The sequence below is a fragment of the Harpegnathos saltator genome, unplaced genomic scaffold (genome assembly GCF_003227715.2).
Source record: "Harpegnathos saltator strain DR-91 unplaced genomic scaffold, Hsal_v8.6 scaffold9, whole genome shotgun sequence".
Lineage (NCBI taxonomy): Eukaryota > Metazoa > Arthropoda > Insecta > Hymenoptera > Formicidae > Harpegnathos > Harpegnathos saltator.
Window position 1 is genome coordinate 205,012 of NW_020230717.1, and position 22,040 is coordinate 227,051.

Below are 22,040 nucleotides of genomic sequence, written 5' to 3' on the forward strand. Positions count from 1 at the left end.
CGTGAAACTATGATTACCGTTATCGTTCTGATTAATAATTGTCGGCTCCGACTGTTTGTAAAAGTTTGCAACATTCTCCGCTCGGTGCTACGTTTCTTCGCGAATTTCGCTCATGGATTTCTCGACGCGCTCGAGAAGGAGACCACACCCGCGGATTTATTTGTGTTATTTCCGGAGGACTATTTTTCTCGTTGACGCGTTGAGGCTGACAAGCAGCCAACGATTTGCAATTGATATCCCTCGCGTCCTGATTTCGGTTGCTCCATGCCGGGCATGCAAATTGCCGCCGTAAAAAGTACTAATTGCCGTGATCATCCTCGCGCAAGTCCGCTAGGATGATGTCAAGCCGCCAGGCATCCGCATTAATGCAAAGTATTAATCATCAACATAATTTCGAGCCGATCTCGCGGAGCGAGAGCCGGAAACCGGTATTTTTCTTCCTTTTTACCCCGCTCGACGCCGACCGTGACGCTCTCGCGTAGACTATGAGGCTCTGCGCGTGGCGCAGCGACGTAAATCTTTAATTAATATTCATTAGTTTACATGCTTCGCGATCGCGATGCACACACACACACACACACATCGCGAGAACTGCCTCTATCCGCCGGCCCGAATGAACCCGAAATTCATCATTCGACAAAGCGCGCGAGGTCCGCGGGAAAACTGGTCGCGATTGTATTACATTGCGACTATAGGATTGTTTCGCAATGCGCCGTCCGTCATTCGCCGAGCACGGCGCGATGACGTTCGCGCGCGCGCGGATATTCCTGTTAGCGAAATTGTCCGCAAATTTCACGCAATTCGCCGCGATTACGGCGCCCGGTCAGTTTCGACGTTCGGGCCGGATGAGCGCGTAAATTGCCCCATGACTGGCCAACGACGACGAAGGTTCCCGGGTCACGTCGTGTTTCGATGAGCCCGACGAGCGAGCGGAACGTGTCGCGATTTCGGGGTGTCCGAGATGTTGCGATGAACACGACGAAGGCTGCTTCGTCTCGGCAGGCGGCAAGGATTATAAGGGGGTCACGGTAATGTCAATGAATCACGCGCAGTCGTCCGTTTGCATTGAGTGAATGTGCCGATCGATAGTCATGGCTGGCTCGTCGTCGATTCTCGACCACCGAGCGAGAGGCTACCACGTCGAATTCGTCATTCTCTCTCGGAAAAAAAGCAAAGGAATGAATAGACGATATTCTACGCGAGGTTTGATCAAAAAGTAAGGAGAATTTTTAATTTTCTCGGAAAATATTTATTTAATCTTCAATGTTTATGCCATCTCCTTCAAAGTAGTCTCTCTGTGATATTATACACTTATATGCCAACGTAGTTTCCAGTTTGAGAAACACTGGTGGAACGAACGCCTCTTTAGATATCGTCTTGAGCTGGATCCGCGATTTCGCCTTTACCTTATCTATTGTTGAAAAACGTTGTCCTTTGAGTGTCTTTTTGAGTTTAGGAAATAGGAAAAAGTCACAGGGGGCCATGTCTCGGGGAGAATAAGGTGGTTGCGGCATCACAACAGTGTTGTGTTTCGCCAAGAACCATGTTGGATAAGTAAAGCGGGGCATGCTCTCTGATCCGACTGATTTCGCCACACAACTGAAATCGCCAAACACACTGAAGTACTCGTTTTATTATTCATTCGCTCGCCAAACACAAACCAAGCATCGCGCAGCTACCTGAACTGAATTGACACTGGTACGTCACTGGTAGTGCTACCAACACACGAAAAAAGAATCAACTGAATAGACAAGATACAGCGCGCGCAATTTCAAAATTCTCGTTGCTGTTTGATCAAACCTCGGTAGCGGTGCGCGTCTTCTTCCTTTTCCTCTGCCTTCCTTCTTCCTCCTCGGGAGTCTCCTCCTGCTGTCTAAAGTTCTCGCAGGAAGATCTCGCACTCGAGCCGCGCCTGATTTCGAAAACGACTCTCGTCTCTCGTATTAAGTGGATTTATCTCGCTCGCTCTCTGAATCGTCGGCTGGATATTTTCACTCGAGATTGAAGAGCGAGCCTGGATGGAGTGCCTCATCGTCGCAGGAACGTGTTCGTTTTAATCGAGCGAAACATTCGCTCATCGCTGGAGTCGCGGAACTCATTCTAACCTCGAGAACGAGAAGCGTTCGCTTCTGCGATTCTGAGTGCCGGTGTGTTTTCAGCATCATCTCGAGGAAAAGAGTACTGTCGCTTTCCGCGAGCGTTCTGCGAGAGCGAGAGATCCCGCTTCCAGGGAAGTCCAGGAAGAGGGAAGAGGGGCTCATTAATGGAGAGCGGCGATCACGCGAGAATTAACTAGTCGGGATCGTGTCGGGAGGTCGTTAAGTTTTATTAATAAAATAGTCCAGTTAGGCGGCTATTTCTCACTGCCCGAGTCGCTGAGATCCTCCCGCGGCTCTTTCGACGGACCGCCGCCGCCGCCGCCGCCGCCGCTTAAACTCAAACCGCGTCGCGTCGCTTCCGGTTTATTTGCGAAAACGTCGCTGATCGCGCGGCCAAAAATCGCGTGTCTCGTCCCGCCTCGGCGGGCCTCGAGAGATTGTGTCGCCCGTGGGTTCTCGCAAATCGATTCGAAGTCTCTCGCTGCACCTGCATGCACTCGCATATGCATCCCACACGCGAGCAGTGTGCAGCTGGCATGTCGAGATCGAGAAAGGGAGTCTCGACATTCCGCTAACTGTAACCGCGTATCGGTAACATTATGCAAGTGCCGACGGTTTTAGAATGGAACTCTGGAACCAGGTGTATCTAAATCGAAGGAATTCTATTCGCGCTCCTTTTACAATATTTCCCGCAGAAAGGACACGCGCAACTCGTCTCTCGCGGAGGAGCCGGCCCCGGTTTTCGCGTTCTCACTCGTTTCGCCTTTCGAGAACGCGAAGCTCGTCTTTCTTCTTCCCTTTTCGAAGAGCAACGCTGGAAAGTTCGAAAGTGGCTTCCGCGGGAGCCGGATAATTTTCGGATCAGTGTCGAAAACGAAGAGCGCCGTCGAGGGTTGGCCCAACAGTTGACCCTCCCCAGTCGGCCACCCCTATGTCGCGCGCTCCCTGCTCCCTGTTGTATTTGACCCACTTTAGCAGCCTATTTCGGATGAAAGATCTCGGGGCACATAATAGGGAGGAAACAACCAACAGCTCGCGCGCGTGCACGAGGGCTGGCTTTAATCCGCGTGACAGCTTGAAAGCGAATCGTTTGGACGTCAAGTTGCGTTCCCGAAAGTCGGTATCCGGTAAAAGCGGAGCGCGCGATCGAAGCGGGACGTCCGTCCCGCGCGAGTTTGCGACTTCGAGCCGCGATGACGACGCCTCCTCTTTCTTCGCCGGTGAATGAGAAATGAGCGGAAAGTTCTCCTCGCGCTCCGAAGAGGAGAGCAGGATAAACCGCGTGGTCTCTCCTCGCGCGCCGCGGCTCTCGGCGAGGCTCTCGACGATTCCGCAAAAATCGCGGGCGTCGATTACGTTTAGATCCGCCGTGTCGGGCTGAGGAAAGAAAGAGGCAGTTGCGTGAGACGCCAACACTCGGCGCCGGGCGAGAGAGCCGAAGGCCGCCGCCGCCGCCGCACCGCGGGGCGAGTCGAGAATCCGCGACGTGTGGGCGCTCCTCGTGCCCACGTGTACCCACGACAGGCAGCGCAGTGTCGTGAACCTCGAGGGACTCGTTCGAGTTCTCCGACGAAGCCTTGTTACATTCACCGGACGCGAGAAGTCACCGATCTCTCCGGTCGTTTGCTAACGGCTGACGCGCCGAAAATCGCCGCGACTTTCGCGAGGCCACGCGAAGAGGCCGAGAGAAGTGTTCGAGCTCGAGCTCGAAAGAATTTTCCGCTGAGTACACACACGCCGAGTATAAGAAAGAACAGTGGGTTCACTCAGCACAAAATAGTGCGAACGGTCGTTTGAGGCGCATGACCGAACTGCACAACAATCAACAATGTGGTGGCCAATAGCTGTCAAAATGTGCGAGTGTAAGCAACGATTAACCATATGACCGAATTTTTAATATAATATTGTTGTTATTTTATTAAAATCAGTAAAATGAATGAAAGAGGTGGGTATAAATGTTGTATAATAAAGTGCAAATGTAAATTTGCAAAGTGTTAAATTTTTTAATCAAAATGTGTCCCCTTCGAAACAATGCAATATATATAAAAAAAAAGGCGAACCTCAATATCATTTAGTTTTTGAGATTTTTTACCTGTTATGTTTGAAATTTAGCACCCTGTATATATATATATATACATCTTTCTATATTATAATTAGTAATATGCTATATATTATTGATTATAATATTATTGACATATTATATCAATAATAGTTCGTATTTTTATATTATTTTGTAATGTATATTACAGATTTGACAGTAAATATTGAAAAACAGCAATAAATCTGTTTTAGCTACTATTCATTGTCATTCAAATTATAATCTGCGCAATAACATGGGGCACCTTGTAACACCTGAGATCAAAAGCACCGCCACCGAGTACTAGTGAACCTACTGTTCTTTCTTATACCTGTGGCTGAGGTCTGAGCTGAGGATTGCGAAATCCGTCGAAATTCAGTCCTTCGGTCCTTCTGCTTTCTGCCTAACTTCGACAAAATTGTCATACTTTCGGAATCGGAACCGGACGGAGTCGCGCTGGTCAGGCAAATTCGAATGTGAAACGGAGACGGGCTAAAGCCCCGTTCCCTCCGACCGAAGTTCGCGCTCATCGCTGCGTTCATTCAAACGATCTTCTGTTTCGCTCATATTGCGTTGCATCGTACCGTATTATATTTAGACACAAGATGGGGACGATCGGAAGGAGCCGCTGGCTGGCAAATGCGAAGGCTTCGTCAAAGCCGGCCGTACCTACGCGCTCTCTCGCCGACCTCGCCGCGAATTTGCGTCAATTAAACCCGCAATTATTAGCGACGCAGCCGCCGCGCGACGACGACGACGACGACGACGACGACGACGACGACGACGACGACATTTCGCCGATGCGAAAATAACTCGATGACCGAGCGGGGAACGGCTGGCCGGGCCGCGAAATTGGGAAAAATCGCGAGAGGCGAATAGAGAGGACCGATCGAGCCTGCGAAGGACAAGGATCGTCGCGGCGAATCTGGCCGCGATGTCGACGGACGCGCGCACGAGGAGGGACCTTCGGCTCCGCTAGAAAGTTGCGAAACAAAGGCCGCGCGCACATGGCGCGCAGATCTCCGCGCGGTTATTCCGCTCGCGTGCTAAAACGACGACTTCTCGTTCCCGCGAAGTCGAGTCCGCGCGCTATTACGTTCCTAACTCCTATCTCCGTATCTTTCCGGCCCTAGTCTGTTTACCTATGTCCCGAACATTCCTATCCCTTTTCAAATATTGCTTTATGACAATATCTACTTTTATGACCCCCCCCCCCCATCCCTTTTCTTTGATGGTAGTTTTCCTCTAAACTTCTCACGAAACCGTTCGTCAGTCTCGAGTCGTCTTGTGTTCCCGTAAGGAACACCTCCTGTTCCTCTCGTAGCATATATTTAAATATATATACATATATTCGAATAAACTCGTCTCTCTATAAAAAGTGTCTCTCCCCTATTCACGAAGAAATTATTATAATCATTTCGAACGTGTAACGTCGGAACGTAACAGCGCGCGCACGCATCTGCGAAGCGCGAGCGATATTCCCGCCGCGTCATCAGGCGGAAATCCAGGATGCGTAAGTGCGCAGACGCAAGTGTAATTTCGTAATTAGCTAATTCAACGGCCGTTCGTTAACTGGAGAAGGTGGGGTCTTTAATTAAAAGCCTCGGAAACCTCTTGGACCGCGTGGAATTCCGCCCGAGGAGGAGCGAAGCGCGATGGCCGCGCGAACCGCTCGGCGTGCTGCTTCTCAGCCGACGCAAAGTAAATTTTTCACTCCCGATCGGATGTTTTCGTTCGAAATTCAAGAGGCGACTTCGTGATGCACTCCGGCGTCTCGCGGCGGTAAATTCATTTCGTTTCCGATTGGAGCGCGTTTGCTCGCGTTTGCACACGATGAGTCCGGGGTTAAACGCCGGGTGTTTCGCTGTCGCTTCGCGCGAATTTTCAGCAATTCGAGAGATTTCATGCGCGGTGAGAAATCGACGGAATGATCGACCGCGATTTGCTGTTCATTCGTCCACGGGAGGGCAGCCCCTCCGCGACATAATTTCACGATCGATTTCGCGGGCGGTCAGCCTCGAATCCGCGCGGATTGCACGACGAGAGATCGGCGACGCTCGCGCGCTCCGATGGCTTCTCCGCGTTATCGTTATCGGCTGGCCGCGACCAGTCCGGCCAGCTGCGGCAATTCATTTTCTCGACACACTTCGTCGACATGTGTGTATCCGCATATGCGCGCGCGCTTGTGTGTGTACGCGCAGCGCAGCACCCGCGACGAGTCGCGTTTCCACGATAAGAAACGCGCGCGCAGAAATTATTAACGCGCGAGGCGATGCAACTCCGAAGTTCGTCGCGTGGCCGGGGGAAAGTTCAGCAACTTCCGCCGTGTGGGTGCATTATTCAAGCCGACAGCCTTCGAAAACAATCGCAATCGATGGCGGTTAACAATGAATGGTGGCAAAAGCCGGCGGCGACGTCGCGGCTCTCTTCCCCCCCCCCCCTCCTCATGACTATAGGACGTGTCCCCGAATCCCCCCCTCCTCCTCCCCACACACACACACACACACATACACACACGCGGAGGATTTATATTGCTATTATCGCGTGAAAGAGATTGCCGCGTGCGGGCGGCGATCGCGTGCACGTGCGTGACCAACTTTGCGCTCGTAATTAACGCGGCTGTTGGCGAGCTTTCCGGAGCTTTCGTGGTGGAAAAATCGGTAAATCGCGGCGCGCCGGGCTTGCTGCTCGCTCGGGGAAACCGCGCGTTGTTCTTGATCCAACGAGAGATCCGATCGACGCTGCGAAGTCGCGCGGCGATTTCGCGCGTCGTTATCCCGCCTCTTCGCGAACAATCGATCGACAATGGATCGGTCATGCATACTCGATCGGGAAATGCGTAGAACCCGTTGAGACAACTTTTGCCGGCTGGAGCGCGCATGCATGATGAATGAAGGAATTTTACATAATTCCCGCCCTTCCCCCTCTTGCTCTAGAGAGTCAGTCGAAGAGCTGTCTAGGATTTAACGAACGACTTCGCAGAGGAGTAAATTACTTGTGGAAATGTCACGGGCGACCCTAGATAGCGCGCTCTCGTCTCGGGGCGATATCGGCAGTGTGTGCACTTGCGGATGCAGCTGGAACAGGATGCATCGACGCGATGCACATGCACTTGCGCCGGGAGTATGCGAGAGAGAGAGAGGGGGAGGAGGAGGGAGAGAAGCGCGGGGTCTTTGGCCGCCTAATGGCGGATGTGCTGTACCGCGTCTTTGACGTGGCTTTCCCCCAATTCGCGTCAATTGACGACGGCGACGGCGATGATGTCGACGACGACGACGACGACGACGAATGACGGGATGGGGGGGAGGTAAAGGCGACGGGCGTAATTAAAATTAGCGCCGCCGCATCCCCGCGCGCGGACACACGAGACTCGCGCACGCATTCATTACGCAACGTAATGCATCCGTACGCAACGCGATATCGAACCTTGGCGTTGTGTGTATGTGTGCGTAGAAATTTTTTCTTAGATAAGGACACAAAGCCTCGACGTCGCTGTGTGATGCCGCTCCGTCGATCGGAGCTCGCTCCGCGTCTCTCTTCCTCTCCTCTTCTTCGTCTCGATGTTTCATTTCGCGTCGTTTCGCCCGTCGGCGTCTCTTTTGTCGTCGATTCGTTAGTCGGATTAGTGTGATGCGGCCTTCGACTTCGGATAAGGTCTCCGAGATAAACTCGCCAGCGAGATTCCGACGTGGAACATCTCGCGGTTTGTGGGATTCGAATGTTTTCGACGGTAACGGGCGTCCCTTTCTATCAAAAATTTAGCCCGCGAGATCGATCCGAGACCGTCTTCGCATCTCTCTCTCTCTCTCTCTCTCTCTCTCTCTCTCTCTCTCTCTCTCTCTCTCTCTCTCTCTCTCTCTCTCTCGCCGCATGCTCTTCCTATCCGCATTACGTAAACGCCCGCCACATTTCCGCATACGCGAATCGCTCGTATCCCGCCTTCAACCTTGGCCTCTCGTACTTTTGAAACCGCCACCACTTCCATTAACATCTCTTCGCGCGGACCCAGGGGATCGATTAAAGGAAGAAGAAGAAGAAGAAGAAGAAACCTTCCCTCGATTTTCGCCCTCATCTTTCGACACTCGGTCGCGCGCAAGTTCGACTAAAGAGAAAATTCAACGCAGCAGTTTGCTCATTTGTTCGCGTCGACTCAACTTCCCTCCCCGCGCTGTCACTTCGACGAGACGTCGATACGTCTGCCATGAAGACAGGGAAAGGCTTCGCCTTGGGGAAATATTTATCAAACACAGAGGGTCCCTCTGTACCGCGGGGAGAGAGGGGGGATCGAGCGATGCCACGACGTGATGCCTTGAAAAATATTTTCCTTGGAAACCGGCAAGCGCGCGCGCACGCACGCACGCATGAACGCACATGTGCGCGACGAACAGCGGTCCCTCGTTCGATGACGAAGAGGACGGAACGTGGAAGCCATCCGTTGTTGCTCCCCGACGTCCCGTTAGGCCTGCTGCGCGCGTGAAAATCGCACGCACGCACGCACGCACGCACGTCTCGCGCGCATCCGTTACGCGTTACGCCCTCCCGCGCGATTAGCATCGGCTAGAAGAAGTCGCCGGCACGCGGTGAGAAATATGATGAATCGGGCCGGCTTCCGAACGGCGTCCGTCGGAATATTAATCAACACGTCGACGTTGCGTAAGCGCGTCGGATTCTCGCGAGCGCTTCCTTTTCCTTCGACCAGTAAGTTAAAGTAGACCGACCGAGAGAGGGTGGCGGCCGGTAACGCGTCGATGACGAGAGTGGAGCTGTCCGGCGATAAAAAAAAAGAAAAGAGAAACGATGACCTGAAGGTAGGGGCGAGAGGCGGCGAATAAAATGTGCAGTGTCGTTCCCAGATTGGCGAGCGCCACGTCGACGACGTCGCGTCTCCTCGGAGCAGACGCATCCCCGATTGTAGATCCGCTAGGATCGACCCACGGCTCTCTTTCTCTCTCTCTCTCTCTCCCTCTCTCTCTCTCTCTCTTTCTCACGCTCACACAAGATGACGGCGGTTCTCGAGCTCGTTCGTAGTGCGGCGTGTCGAATTTTCATCGAGTCCGCGTCGTCGAGAAGCTGCGACGAAGACCTCGTGTCGACCTTGACGCAGGTTTGTCCCTGAAACTTTCGCAAGAGCAGGATCGATCTCTCTCTCTCTCTCTCTCTCTCTCTCTCTCTCTCTCTCTCTCTCTCTCTCTCTCTCTCTCTTCCTTTCACAATCTCACCCTTCCCCCTGCTTTCCTCCTCTTTCTCTCAATTCTTCTCAAGTTTCTTTTTTCTTTTTTTTTCTTCATTATTTCACCCTCTCAGAGGGCAAGTCTCTCCTCCTTATATTTGGCACTGAGAATGCGATCGTCTATCCGTCCCTTCGACGAAGGGAAAGGGACGCGCGCGCGCGATAACAAAATTTATTATTATTTTATTTACTTATCTTCTTCCTTTCGTCCGCCTCTCTTGCTCTATTAATCTTTGTCTCTCTCTCTCTCTCTCTCTCTCTCTCTCGCTCTCTCTCTCTCTCTCTCTCTCTCTCTCTCTCTCTCGCACCGCTTCGCACGCCACAACTACCGTTCGTTCATCTGTCAGCTGCACGCCACCGGACAAGGTCCCGGGTGCTACCCGAAAGCGTCGCGCTCACCCCCCCCCCGCGCGTCGGACGGGATCTTTCACGGCTGAGGGCTGGGGAACGTCGACGGTGACACTCCGCCGGAGATTAGACGTAGTCGTGTGTGTGTGTAATTTAGACACGAGTGTCGACGATCAGTCGGACGCGATTAGATTTTTAGCCAGCAATCTCTCTCTCTCTCTCTCTCTTTCTCTCTCTTTCTTTCTCTTTCTCGCGCGCAAGTTCCGAGACGAAGACTTGAAGACACGGTCGCCATTCGGCCGTTTGCCCGAAGACTCGGTTTCCCTCGACTCCGGCTCCATCCGATGTCGCTGTGAATTTGGTCTCGTTCGACGGACAACGAGAGACAAATTTGCTCAGACTCGGCAGAAATCGTGATGGACGTGATGACCGGCTCAGGATGTCAAGTCGCCTACGAGCTTTGTTTCGGAACTCGCGCGCGCGAGCATGTTTCTCTCGATTTGCCGCGGTGAGAGAGCGCGGTGTTCTCACCGATTAATCCCACGCAATCCGCTGCGAACGCTGAAGGACGCGAAAAACTTGCTTGTGGTTGCAGCCGCCGGAGAATGAGCTGCAGAAGGTGGGCGAGCGCGTGCCAAGCGAGCACGAACTCCGCGTGCAGCGGTCGCTGCAGCGGCTGAACGTGCCTGACTGGTACAAGAATTCGCCGGCAGCCCGCGACGGCTTCCGACTGAAGAGACACTCGGACGCGTCGCAGCACGGAGGGTGGCGCGCCCTCGGCTCCAAGACCACCTCCCTGTCGTCCCTCTCGTCGTCTTCCAACCGACAGCCGACCACAGGTAAGACGAGAAGAGAACTCACCTTCGACTGAGGCGGGACTCGCTCCCAGGGAGACTGGGTGTCGCGCCGGAGAAGAAGGACAGTTCGCGGTCCTGGACTAAGAAATCGCGCGAAATCGCGACGATTATTCGTGAATGCAAAAACACGAAAAAAACCAACGAGAAGATGTGTATGCTGTTTCATGTCGATGGCTGCTTCAGGTGGCTCGATGAACCCGCGGGGATTCTTGCGGAGGCTTCAAAGCCGATATCTGCGCACTTTGGACGCAACTTGCTTCAATAATCTGTCGACGGTGTGAAAAACGAAAAAAAAAGTCAGGGCGGCGTTATTGGCTTGAACTTTCGCGCAAAAATCCCCACGGACTTGCCGAACAAGCCGATATTAAGCCTCGCGCGTGGCCTGGCGCGGCTTTTTCGAGCGATTTTCACAACTCGAAGTCTCTTCCGTGTCTACGGCAAAGCGTATATCGGTAGAAAGCACGAGGCACAGTAATTTCCTGGATTGTGTTGACGACAACTTTCAAGGTAACTTTGTTTCCATCGCCTCTACGCTGCTTTCCCACTGGGACAATCAGGAGAGATCCAGCCGCGCCGCTGGAGGTGGCCGCGAATCCACGTGAAATTCACTAGGATTCCTCCTCCCCGCCACGACGCAGGATCGTACTAATTGCCGCTTCCGCTGCCGCAGGTGCCCTTCTGAGTCCCAGTCCCACGCCTCCCGTGTTCTCGAGATGGAGTACCAGCTTGCTCAACAGCGCCGGCAGTTCGCCAGCGAGTTCGGCCAGGTCGTCCTTCAACCACCGACAGCCCTACTTGGGCTGGCGTTCTCAGGAACGACTGACCAACCCGCGCACGCCGGCGGAACGTCTCGCTCAGGGTATACTTCCTCAGCTGCAGGCCGCAAACAAGGTAACTCCCCCCCCCCCCCGCCTCCCTCTTGACCCGCCCGAATTGTCCTCCGGTGATTTGTCCTATCGACCAGTCGCTGTCGCGACACGCCGACTCGCCGCGCAATCATTTCGCGGCTAATCGCGCCACGAAGATGAGGCGGCGGAGGCGGGAGAGGCTGAATCAACTCGGCACTCGGCGCGACCATCGATCGCGGCCCCGGCCGTGAAACAGGGCCGCCGCCGCGCGATTGTCTGGCCGGAGAATCCCGAGACCGGTAAATGCAAAATCCAGCGTCGAGATGATTGACGTCAGCGCGCTCGACGTCCGCTTTCTCCCGCGCCCCGGCGCTTTTAGAATTCCGACTCGTTCGCCAATCGATATCCACAGGGGGGGAGGGGGACATACACGCGCTAATCCCCGCGGATGTGCACGCAGACGAAGAAGCGGAGCCGATTGAGCGCGACGATGAACGAGCCAGCTGCAATTTTCCCTCGGAGGAATTTCCACGCCAAGTCGCGTCTGTGGGGTGGAAATTCGCCCCATCATCTCCTCATCGTCGCGCGGCGATTCGGCCAATTCTCCTCCCCCTCCCTCCTCCTCCGGCTCCATGCGCTCGCCAAGCTCGACTTGACGCGCGGACTTTTGCGAGGACTCGTCCTCGCAACTCGAATCAAACCGCGAGCCCTCCACACTCCCCACCCTCCGCTCCTTTTCGCGTCGCCGGGACGCGAGTTTTGCGTCTTGCTCTTTGTGCGATTTATTTTTAATTTTCCGCGGACGAAAGCGCGCAAGCGCGACGCCGCCGCTCGCTAAAGTTAGAATTCTCGGCAGCGAAAGCTCGTCGTGTCGTCGTGTCGTCTCGCATCTTCCGCGGCTTCTCCTCCGCGGACATGTACAAACGTCTATCCATCTGTTCATCCGTCCGTCCGTCCGTCCGTCTGTCTGTCTGTCTGTCTGTCTGTCCGTCTGTCTGTCCGTTTGTCCGTTTGCCGAGCATTCTCTCTCGCAACGATTCCTCCCGCGATCGTCTCGATGACCTCCTCCTCGTCCTCCTCCTCGGAGGGCGTATCCGTATCCGTTTATTCTCGACCGGGAGTACTTGGAGCGTCTGTGAACTTTTCGGGCTTTATGCTTCTTTCGCAGCAACAGCAGCAGCAGCAACATCAGCAGCAGCAGACAACGAATCAGCAGCTGGAGGTGCGGAACTCGATAAAGGAGGTGACCTCGGCCATCGTGCACTACGTGCAGAGCGGCCAAGAGGTCGGCGGCGGCGGCGGCGGCAGACTCTCGCCTCGACCTCGACCTGAAGATTGGGACGACAGGGGCGGAGCGAGGTCGACCAGCCCCCGAGGTGAGCACTAAACAACTCCCGCCACAAAAAATATACATCCCACCAACACCACAACCACCATCACCTTTGCTCTCCGCCATGAAGGTAATTTTGAGTTTTTCCTACTTTTTAATGTTTTTTTGTCGCCTCTGGTGTCACCTTTACTGCAAGCTACCTTCTCTTCTCATCTGTCTGTTTTTTTTTTCATTATCTCTCTCTCTCTCTTTTTATCTATCGATCGATCTATCTATCTCCGTCGCTCTATGCATCTCAGCTGGCTCTACGCATCGCAGAGGTCAAAACAGGTCGGTCTTTAGAACGAATTAAACGTATTTGAACGTATTTTCTCTGTTTCTCGATGGTCTCCCATACCGACGAAGCCTCGTTGGCTCTTCCTGATGGATTCTCTTTCTCTTTCTTTCTTTCTTTCTTTCTTTCTGCCCCGACGGAGTGTTGCATTGATCAGAGTGTACCTCGCACATCAGATGTACATAAATCTTCCCAGTCCACGTGGATCGCGAGCACCCTGAAGACGCCTGTCATTAACGCCACAATTGCCATTGTCAAATTTAGACACCGCGTGCTCGATTTGGTCCCGAATTCATCGATCAAAGAGTAATTCTTCGACCTCGGTTCTATCTTCGGTCGGGCGTGTATTTCGAGAAGCGCGGTCAAAGTGATCGCCGACAGATATCGTATCGGTGCGCGGCACCGCCGCACAACCGCGGAAGTGGCTCGCGAATTGTGCTTCGACCCCGACCGCGGTCAGCACCGGTTGGCACATCGCGACCTTCTCTCTCTCTCTCTCTCTCTCTCTCTCTCTCTCCCTCTCTCTCTCTCTCCCCCCTTCTTTCTTTCGTTCGTCGCAGACGATCCCGACGCGCTATCCTGCGCGATTCCGAGCGGTGCATCGCCGAGACCGAGTCGCTATTTCGATAGTCTCGCGGCCGTCGCCACCGAAATAGATCACCCCCTGCGTCTTTTCACACCCTCGTCCGCTCGAGGCGAAGAACTCGACGCGGCGAGCGACGCGGTCGGACGTGAGAATGCAGGTGAGCGATGGATGAAGGTAAAAGGTGAAGAGAAAAGAGCGGATTGGAGAGCAGCAGAAACATCTTCGACGCAGCGGGGAGCGTCGTAAAAGAGACTTGTCGCGACTGCGGACTTCCGCCCCGTTGCCCTTGGAAATTCAGCCAATCCGATATTTCCTGATAACAACACAGGGTGAGGGGGGGAGGGAGGGGCGATCGATGCGATGCTTGACTTGCGACGTGCGATTGTTGGACACACGCTTTCACATATTATTAATATTTGCGTAACCAGCGAAACTAACCCCGCTGCTTTTACTCGGACACGCCCGCCCGCGTACGACTCGACGCTAAAAACGAGAAGCTCTCTCTCTCTCTCTCTCTCTCTCTCTCTCTCTCTCTCTCTCCTCTCTCTCTCCTCTTCTCTCTCTCTCTTCTCTCTCTCTCTCTCTCTTCTCTCTCTTCTCTCTCTCTCTCTCTCTCTCTCTCTCTCTCTCTCTCTCTCTCTCTCTCTCTCTCTCTCTCTCTCTATCTTACGCTTTATTAACGCTACTTTTCGAGCCAGATTATGACACGAATGTGTGTGCATTTTAGATATATAAATACATCGCGGATGATGGAGATATGTGAGATAAGACTTTCCCGCACGCGCGCGCGCGCGCAATTGGAACCTACGGTGAGGATCGCGAAGACTCGAGAGTATCATGTGTTGCATTAGTCGATCTACTTGTGGGATTATTTTTAACTTCCTTTGTCACTCCGATATCTCACAGCGCCTCTACTTAAGGCGATTATGCGGTCAATAAAAATGGTTAATGCCCGCATCGTCGGTGGTAGCCTTAACGAGAGAGATTATCAATCCCCGCGGTGTTATATAACGCGCGTGCGATAGCGTCCCCCTCTTCCTCCGTCTTCCACGCGGTATTTCGCGCACGAGGAGACACGTCATACTTATTTAATCGGCTTAGTCGGGGAATAAATTTTGCAAACGTATCGAAACTGCGACGTTTACCGCCGCGCAGGAGCGTAACGAGCGCGTGAGTCTCTCGGGTTGAGGCCGAGTTGTGTCTTCCGGGCGTTCTTCGATCCTGCGTGAACTCGCGTGATCTCCAGAGTCTCCAGATTCGGAGCTGAAGCCCGCATTCTGCCATAGAGAATCTTCCGGAGCGGTTTATTATTATTATTATCATCATCGTCACCCTCGCCGCCATCGTCATCATTGTTATTAGTATTATTCGGTCGGAATATCTTGGGACACAACGCAACGCTCTCGAGCAGACCGACGGGAGAGGTCTCACGGGGGCGATAATAGGGAGCGAAAGAGCTTAGGAAACCGGTAGAGAGTACTCAGACAGACAGACGCCTCTCGGAGAGTCGCTCATGACCCCGGCGCTAATCGCTCGCATTTGTGTCGGCACCCCGAAGGGAGCGTGAAGCTGTGCTGGATGGAGAGCTCGTTCGTCGGCACGCGGCCCGTGGACTCGCCGGAGACGCCGATGAGCCTGGCGACCGAGGAGGCCGACTGCTGCGCCGGCTGCAACGCCACCGGCACCGAGTCCTGCAGCTGCCAGGACTCGGCAGCCTCCGGCCTCTACCTCGACCTGACGCCGAGCCGCGACGACGTGCGTCATCATCATCATCACCATCATCAGCAGCAGCAGACGTCCTCGGCCGGACCGTCGCCCACCTCGTCCGCTAATTACCATCACCAGCAGCAGCAGCAGCAGCAGCATCATCATCATCATCATCATCATCATCACGATCAGCAGCAGCAACAACGTCATCAGCATCACCGTCAACAGCAGCAGCAGCAGCAGCGTCATCACCGCGGTGAGTTGCTGCTCGCCTAGCGGACACGCGAACGAAATCTCATCGGCGATCCGCGCGCTGCTTCCGGTCTACTCTCTCTCTCTTTCTATCTCTGTCTCTCCTTCTCTTGCTCTTCCCACAAGTCCGCTGACAAATTCGAGAGCTGACGAGGACGATCCGTCTCGCGGGCGCGCGCGCCCGCGAGAGAGTATGCATCCTATATTCATACATATATTTATGCATGTATATATTTATACATGCCGCCCCCCCCTTGTACTTCTCCGGACTCGAAGATTGCGGCACGGAGAGTAGAGTAACCATGAATCTCGCGGTAGGTCGTTGCATCGACGATGACGACGACGACGAATGAATCAATGTATAAATCATCACTGACGAATTAACGACGAGCGCAGCTGGAGTCGAGGCCGGCAAGCTTGCTCCGCGAGCGACGGTAATTTTGTAGTTACGTGTTACCTAGTAAGAGAGCGTCTCGATAAGCTCACGATAAGCGGCTGTCGCTAATTGATAAGCGTCTTTTATCATCGAGGGGGTCCAATTAAAGAGTAATCTTCGCCGAGTGATTTCCATGACAGAAAGCGAGAGAGAGAGAGAGAGAGAGAGGGGGGGAGAGGGAGGGAGAGAGAAATTACCTTTGATCGCGCAATATCGTCGCCCTACCCTTCCCGTCTTCGCAGGGAAACCATCCTCCGTGCTGCCTTTTGTAAAAGGGTGACATCCGGCGGCGCCGCTTTCATCTCGCTCGATGTAGACGCAGATTCCCCGTAGGCGCCTCGTTCAACCCCCCCCCCTCTCTCTCTCTCTCTCTCTCTCTCTCTCTCTCTCTCTCTCTCTCTCTCACCGATTTACGAGAGCTCTATCGTCATCGTCACGACGACGACGACGACGATCACAGCTCTTGTACGGCCGCACATAATCAATCATCGTTATCCTCGCGACGTTTCGCCTTCGTCAGCTCTCTCGTCGCAGATGCGCCTCCGGAAGTCGGCCGATTGATGGAATTCCGCGACGACGATCCGATCGCGAAGCCCGACCGCGTACACCACTCTTCCTCTTCGTCCTCAGAGGCTTGTTCGTGAAGCAGCAAGAGCAACAGCAGCGACGCGACGAGGCCGCGCTCGATCCGTTCGAGAGTTTCCCTCCGCGCTCGAGGACGCGACATGGACGCTCGTCGGCGAGGCTGCCGACGAGTCTGCCGCCGCGCAACTCGAGACCGTCGGCAAGTTGACATTTCTGTCAGCGAGACCGTCGCCTTTCCTCGCTCTCGAACGGACCCTGAAACGCTCAGTGTGAAACCGCGAGACGGAGGTCGACGAACTCCGTCACGTTGATGTACTCGGCGCGATGACGATTTTGTCTCTCCCTCTCTTTCTCTCTCTCGTCTTTGTCTCATCGTCGTCTGGAATCCGGAGTTGATCAGTCAGGAGACTGCGGATCTTTAGAGACGATCATATTTCTCGTGCTATTTTTCGCGGACGAAAAGAGCCGGAAGAGCGGAAGATGCACTCTCGAGTCGCGTTTCGTATGTTTTGTTTTTTCTTTTTTTTTTTTTTTTTTTTTTTTCTTTATTTCGTTCGCTCAGCGAAGACTCTCAGCAAATTCTCCATTCCACGTGCATTCTCTTTTCCGTCGTTTCGTCTCTCGCTCCATTTCTCTCTATTCTCTCTCTCTCTCTCTCTCTCTCTCCTCTCTTTCTCTCTCACGTTCGACGTAGTTTGTGTCGCACTCGTACGACGGAGAGAAGGGGAGGGAGGAGAGAGGGCGAGCCCGCCGCGAGGATTTTGTAGTACACTTTTTTCTTACTTTGTTTATACGCGTCGCCGACGCTCCCGACGCTCCCCTGTTGGTTAAGAGAACAATCGACAAGCGCTCCCGCTACCGTATATAATGCGAGGAAGCTCCCAAGGATAATTAGATTCTAGATTAATCCAGCCCCACCCCCGCTCTCCCACCCGCCGCCTCCCTACAGTTGTCAGTAGCTATCTTGCGTTCGTGTATGTGTACTGTAAAGCTCGCAAAACTTTATGTTGTTACACCTGTAGAACCTGCGTCATGCAGGTGCGTACGTACGTGTATCGATTAGAATTTATCATGCGAGTCGCATACAACTTTCATTATGTGTTGTGCAAACGCGTTGATATTATTATTGTTATTATTATTATTATTATTACTATTACTATTATTATTGCGATCATTGTCTTTAATTATTATTATTATTATTATTGATTATTATTATATTTTTAATTGTATAATTGCTGTTATTATTATATATTTTAGTTACGACTTCAGAGCTCACAGAATCATTCGCGCGCATCTCCGCTGCCTCTCTCTCTCTTTTTCCCTTCTTTGTCTGTCTCTCTTTCTCTGCTCTCTCTTTCTCTCTGTCCCTCCAAGTGCCTTAATGATCTTTGTCTTGTAATTAAGATCGACAGTGTGCGCGAGTATTACTCTGGTGGTAGATATCCGATCGCACGAATTGCGCGCAACAAGGCAAACGGAAGCGACGATCTCGCGATGATTCTGCGTGCCCGGTGCTCTCTTTCTCTCTCTATCTCTGCAATTTTTCATTTTCTTCGCTCTCTGATCTTTTTCTTCTTTTTCCTCTCTTTATCTCTATCTCGAACGGTTCCGTACTTATGGTCCGGACACACCGACGATTACTACACTGTAAAGCGCAAGCACCCTTGGCAAACAATAAATTATTGTCACTATCCTTTGTGTTCGCTCCGTTGAAGCTCTCCGCGCGTTCTCCCTTTGCGCTTTTCTCTGTCTCTCTCTCTCTCTCTCTCTCTTTCTGCATTTCTCTTTTTCTCTCTATCCATCTCTACCCATCTCCATCGACCGTTATTTTTAGTTTCATTTTTATTTTAGTTCCTTTGTGTTATCTTGCGTGTATGTTTCGTTTATCGCTGATTGTTATCGGTTAACTGCGGCAGGACTTTTCATTGTACAGAGAGATGTATGTATTCGGCGCACAGCGCCGAAACTTGTACATACTGTGTTGTTTGTGCATTTTTCGAGAAGCCGAGGATCTACCCATCTGTCTGTCTACCTACCTGTCTATCGTAGCGGCGCTCTCGCGATGAACGTCTCTCCGTTCACTCCCGACCACACTGTGTGCGTGCGTGCGTGCGTGCGTGCGTGCGTGCGTGCGTGCGTGCGTGCGTGCGTGCGTGTGTGTGTGTGTGTGTGTGTGTGTGTGTGTGTGTGTGTGTGTGCGTGTGCGCGCGCGCGCGTATGTACTACGTTCTGCTTGCGTTCACGGTAAGTGCTGCAGGATCTTGCTGTCGCTTCTTCGAATCACCTAGGAACGACGTGTACACCTGTTCTCGAGCACAACAAAGTCCAAGCTCCACGTCCGCCTATTTTTCCGCATTCGTTGTGTGTAAAGCTGTCCTCTCTCGAGCCGCACTTGCGTGCGTGCATGCGCACGCGCGCGCGCGCGCGCGTGCGTAAAGCACGATCGATGGTGTCGAATGTCGAATCGATCGATTGTCAGTGCGATCCTGAGATTCGATCCGGCACACACCAAACAAAAAGGCACATTGTCTGTCACCTCTGAATATCAGAAAATTGCAAATTGCTCGGCAGTTTCGTCAGTTACACACACACACACACACACACACACACACACACACACACACTTGTTATTAATATGGAGGCGAGAGCCTCTTTCTTCTCCTCTCTTCTCTTTCTTCCTCCTTTTCTCCTTCGCTCTTTCTCTCCTCCTCCTCCTCCTCCTCCTCCTCACTCTCTCTCTCTCTCTCTCTCTCTCTCTCTCTCTCTCTCTCTCTCTCTCTCTCTCTCTCTCTCTCTCTCTCTCTCTCTCTCTCTCTCTCTCTCTCTCTCTCCTCTCTCTCTCTCTCTCTCTCTCTCTCTCTCTCTCTCTCTCTCTCTCTCTCTCTCTCTCTCCTCTCTCTCTCTCTCTCTCTCTCTCTCTCTCTCTCTCTCTCTCTCTCTCTCTCTCTCTCTCTCTCTCTCTCTCTCTCTCTCTCTCTCTCTTCTCTCTCTCTCTCTCTCTCTCTCTCTCTCTCTCTCTCTCTAACACGAACGACATCTGTGCGCGCGAGAGAACCATGAGGAAATTAACAAGATTAATCCGGAGGTGCGCAGTGGGGAAAGGATCCGCTTGATATTAACGGGACTGATAGAAGCGAAAAGGATGGAATTGGAAGGGATTGTTCCGTTCTCACTCCGACACACACACACACTCACACGCAGCCGTGTGTGCAAAAGACGGAATCCGTGAGTGAAAGTCCACGCAATCGAGTTAAAAGGGTGATGAAAAGGCAACCGTTTTAAAATTAATTACGGGATTAATGGAAAATCACGCGGGTAAGGGTCAGCTTCGCCCCGCATACACGTACATGTACATACATACATACATATACGCACACACAGAACACGCACGCTTTCGAGGCCAAGAGGATGACGCAAACCTCTCTGTCTCTTCTTTACCCCCGCATGAAACCGATCAGGATCGGGCCAGAGCGATACGGACGAGGCGATGGCGACGGCAGCTCTTCTGCGGAACAAACCGAGTCCGGGTTCCACGACCCTGGAGGACGTACTTGACTCCCTCCTGGGGCTGCCACCCGCGTCGCGTACTCCGAGTCCTGGCCCAGGACCCGTCGTGACCGCTACGTCCATCCGCCATCGTACGAACGTCAGCCAGGCGAAAGCCGGGAAGAGCTGCAGCGACCTACGCCAAGACCTCCAAGGTAGGAGGACTATGTAAGTTTTCGTTCTGAGGCAGATCCTACCAAGGACAATCTCTCTTTCTTTCTTCCTTTCTTTCTCTTTCTCTTTCTGTCTCTTTTTCTCTCTTTAACCGTATCCTTATCGTAATCCCGAAGAGCCAACCGTGCGTGCCGGCGGTGGATCTACTGGCGGCAGAAAACTCCACCCTGAAGAGACTTTGGGCTGGTTTCTCTTCACTTTTATGCACATCTTCTTGTCTACTTCCCTTCGATTCATCTCGTCCGTCACGCGATGCGGTCGCGCGCTGCTTCCCAAAGCGGCTCGAACCCTCCTTCCTCCTTGGATGCACTCCGGAACGCGGCCGATGGCTCAACGAGAGGACTGTATTTCTGAAGAGAGATTCCCGCGAGTTGAGTCAGTCCTCTCGTTGCACACCTGCCGCGCGCGTCTTGAACCGCAGCATTCAGGGAGGAAAGCGTTCACAAACCGCTTGGAGAAGCCGAGGGCACTCGAGATCCATCAGCACCGCACGACGCGCACGGCATGGCCGGCCGGTCAGCACAATCCTCCGCGCTGTTTGGCGGCGCGAAGCTCAAAGACTTGCGTTTCTCTTCGCCTCGTCGCCACTTATCACCACTCACCTGTCATCGCGCGACGATTCGACTCGACTACGACCGCCCCCCCGGCTCGCGCGAATCCGGGCTAAGATCGCGTCACTCTCACACATCCCCTTCAGCACATCGCATCGACGCGTCGAAGGGCACAGAGGGAGGGGCACGTGCAGGATTCCTCTCTTTCTCTCTCTCTCTCTCTCTCTCTCTCTCTCTCTCTTTCTCTCTCTATCTCCTTCTCTCTCTTCCTCTGTCGCTGAAAGAGAAAAAGAGCTCTCTTTCATATCGCAGCTCGAAAGGCAGCCTCGAGCGAGAACATGAAAACGAGACGCCAGTCGGCTTTTTCACGCCCAAATCCGGCCAAGTGTCCCCCTTTTCCCGCTCCCCCTCCCCCTCCCTCCTCGCGTAGATCTCGATCGAGCCGATCTTGCGCGCGTATCGTGGGGTGCGCGCCGTGTGTCTCGCCTGAGGACGAGGATCGTTCACCACTTGACATACACATACTCGCACACATGGCACAAGGAAGAAAGAAGGCACACAATGGAACGCCAGCGTGTGTCTTGTCCGTCGATGCGCCCACTCATGTACTTTTGCACCTTTGCAGAGGCGAGCCTAAGGGCGTGTAATGCTCGCGGGGTCGTAGCCACCCCCGAGCCCGAGGACGAGTTTAGCCGTGGCCGCCGGCCGCAGCCGCAGCCGCTTGCTGCTTATCGCGCGAATGATTAGGAGCGAAATTAATAACACGAGCTGAGACGGAGGATCGTAAGACAACAATCATCACCAAAACTCTCGACTCTCTCTCTCTCTCTCTCTCTCTCTCTCTCTCTCTCTCTCTCTCTCTCTCTCTCTCTCTCTCTCTCTCTCTCTCTCTCTCTCTCTTTTTCTGGATCTGATCCCTTTTTAGCAGCGCTTTTTACACACTCTCTCGCGATCTCTCTCTCTCTCTCTCGGTTTTCACCGAAGTTCGATCCGGGGATCTTGCGCCACGTTGATTTGATAATCGCCGTGTCGGGATTTCGCGGCGGGAACGATATAACAATCTCTCTCGCTCAAGCCCGA

At 53.2% G+C, this 22,040-nt stretch overlaps 1 protein-coding gene across 10 annotated transcripts in view; it reads left to right on the forward strand.

Moving 5' to 3' along the window:
- Positions 1 to 22,040, forward strand: part of LOC105183373 (uncharacterized) — a 54,460-nt gene that overhangs the window by 25,844 nt on the left and 6,576 nt on the right. For 2 of the 10 annotated variants that reach the window (XM_025307536.1, XM_025307541.1), the window contains exons 6-9: positions 10,350 to 10,593; positions 11,282 to 11,502; positions 12,628 to 12,835; positions 20,148 to 20,403. In XM_025307536.1, coding sequence (XP_025163321.1) covers positions 10,350 to 10,593; positions 11,282 to 11,502; positions 12,628 to 12,835; positions 20,148 to 20,403 — 929 coding nt within the window. Of the gene's footprint in view, positions 1 to 10,349; positions 10,594 to 11,281; positions 11,503 to 12,627; positions 12,836 to 15,267; positions 18,382 to 20,147; positions 20,404 to 21,585; positions 21,795 to 22,040 lie in introns of those variants that run through there. The other 8 variants (XM_025307532.1, XM_025307533.1, XM_025307539.1 and 5 more) reach the window with 7 other exon arrangements.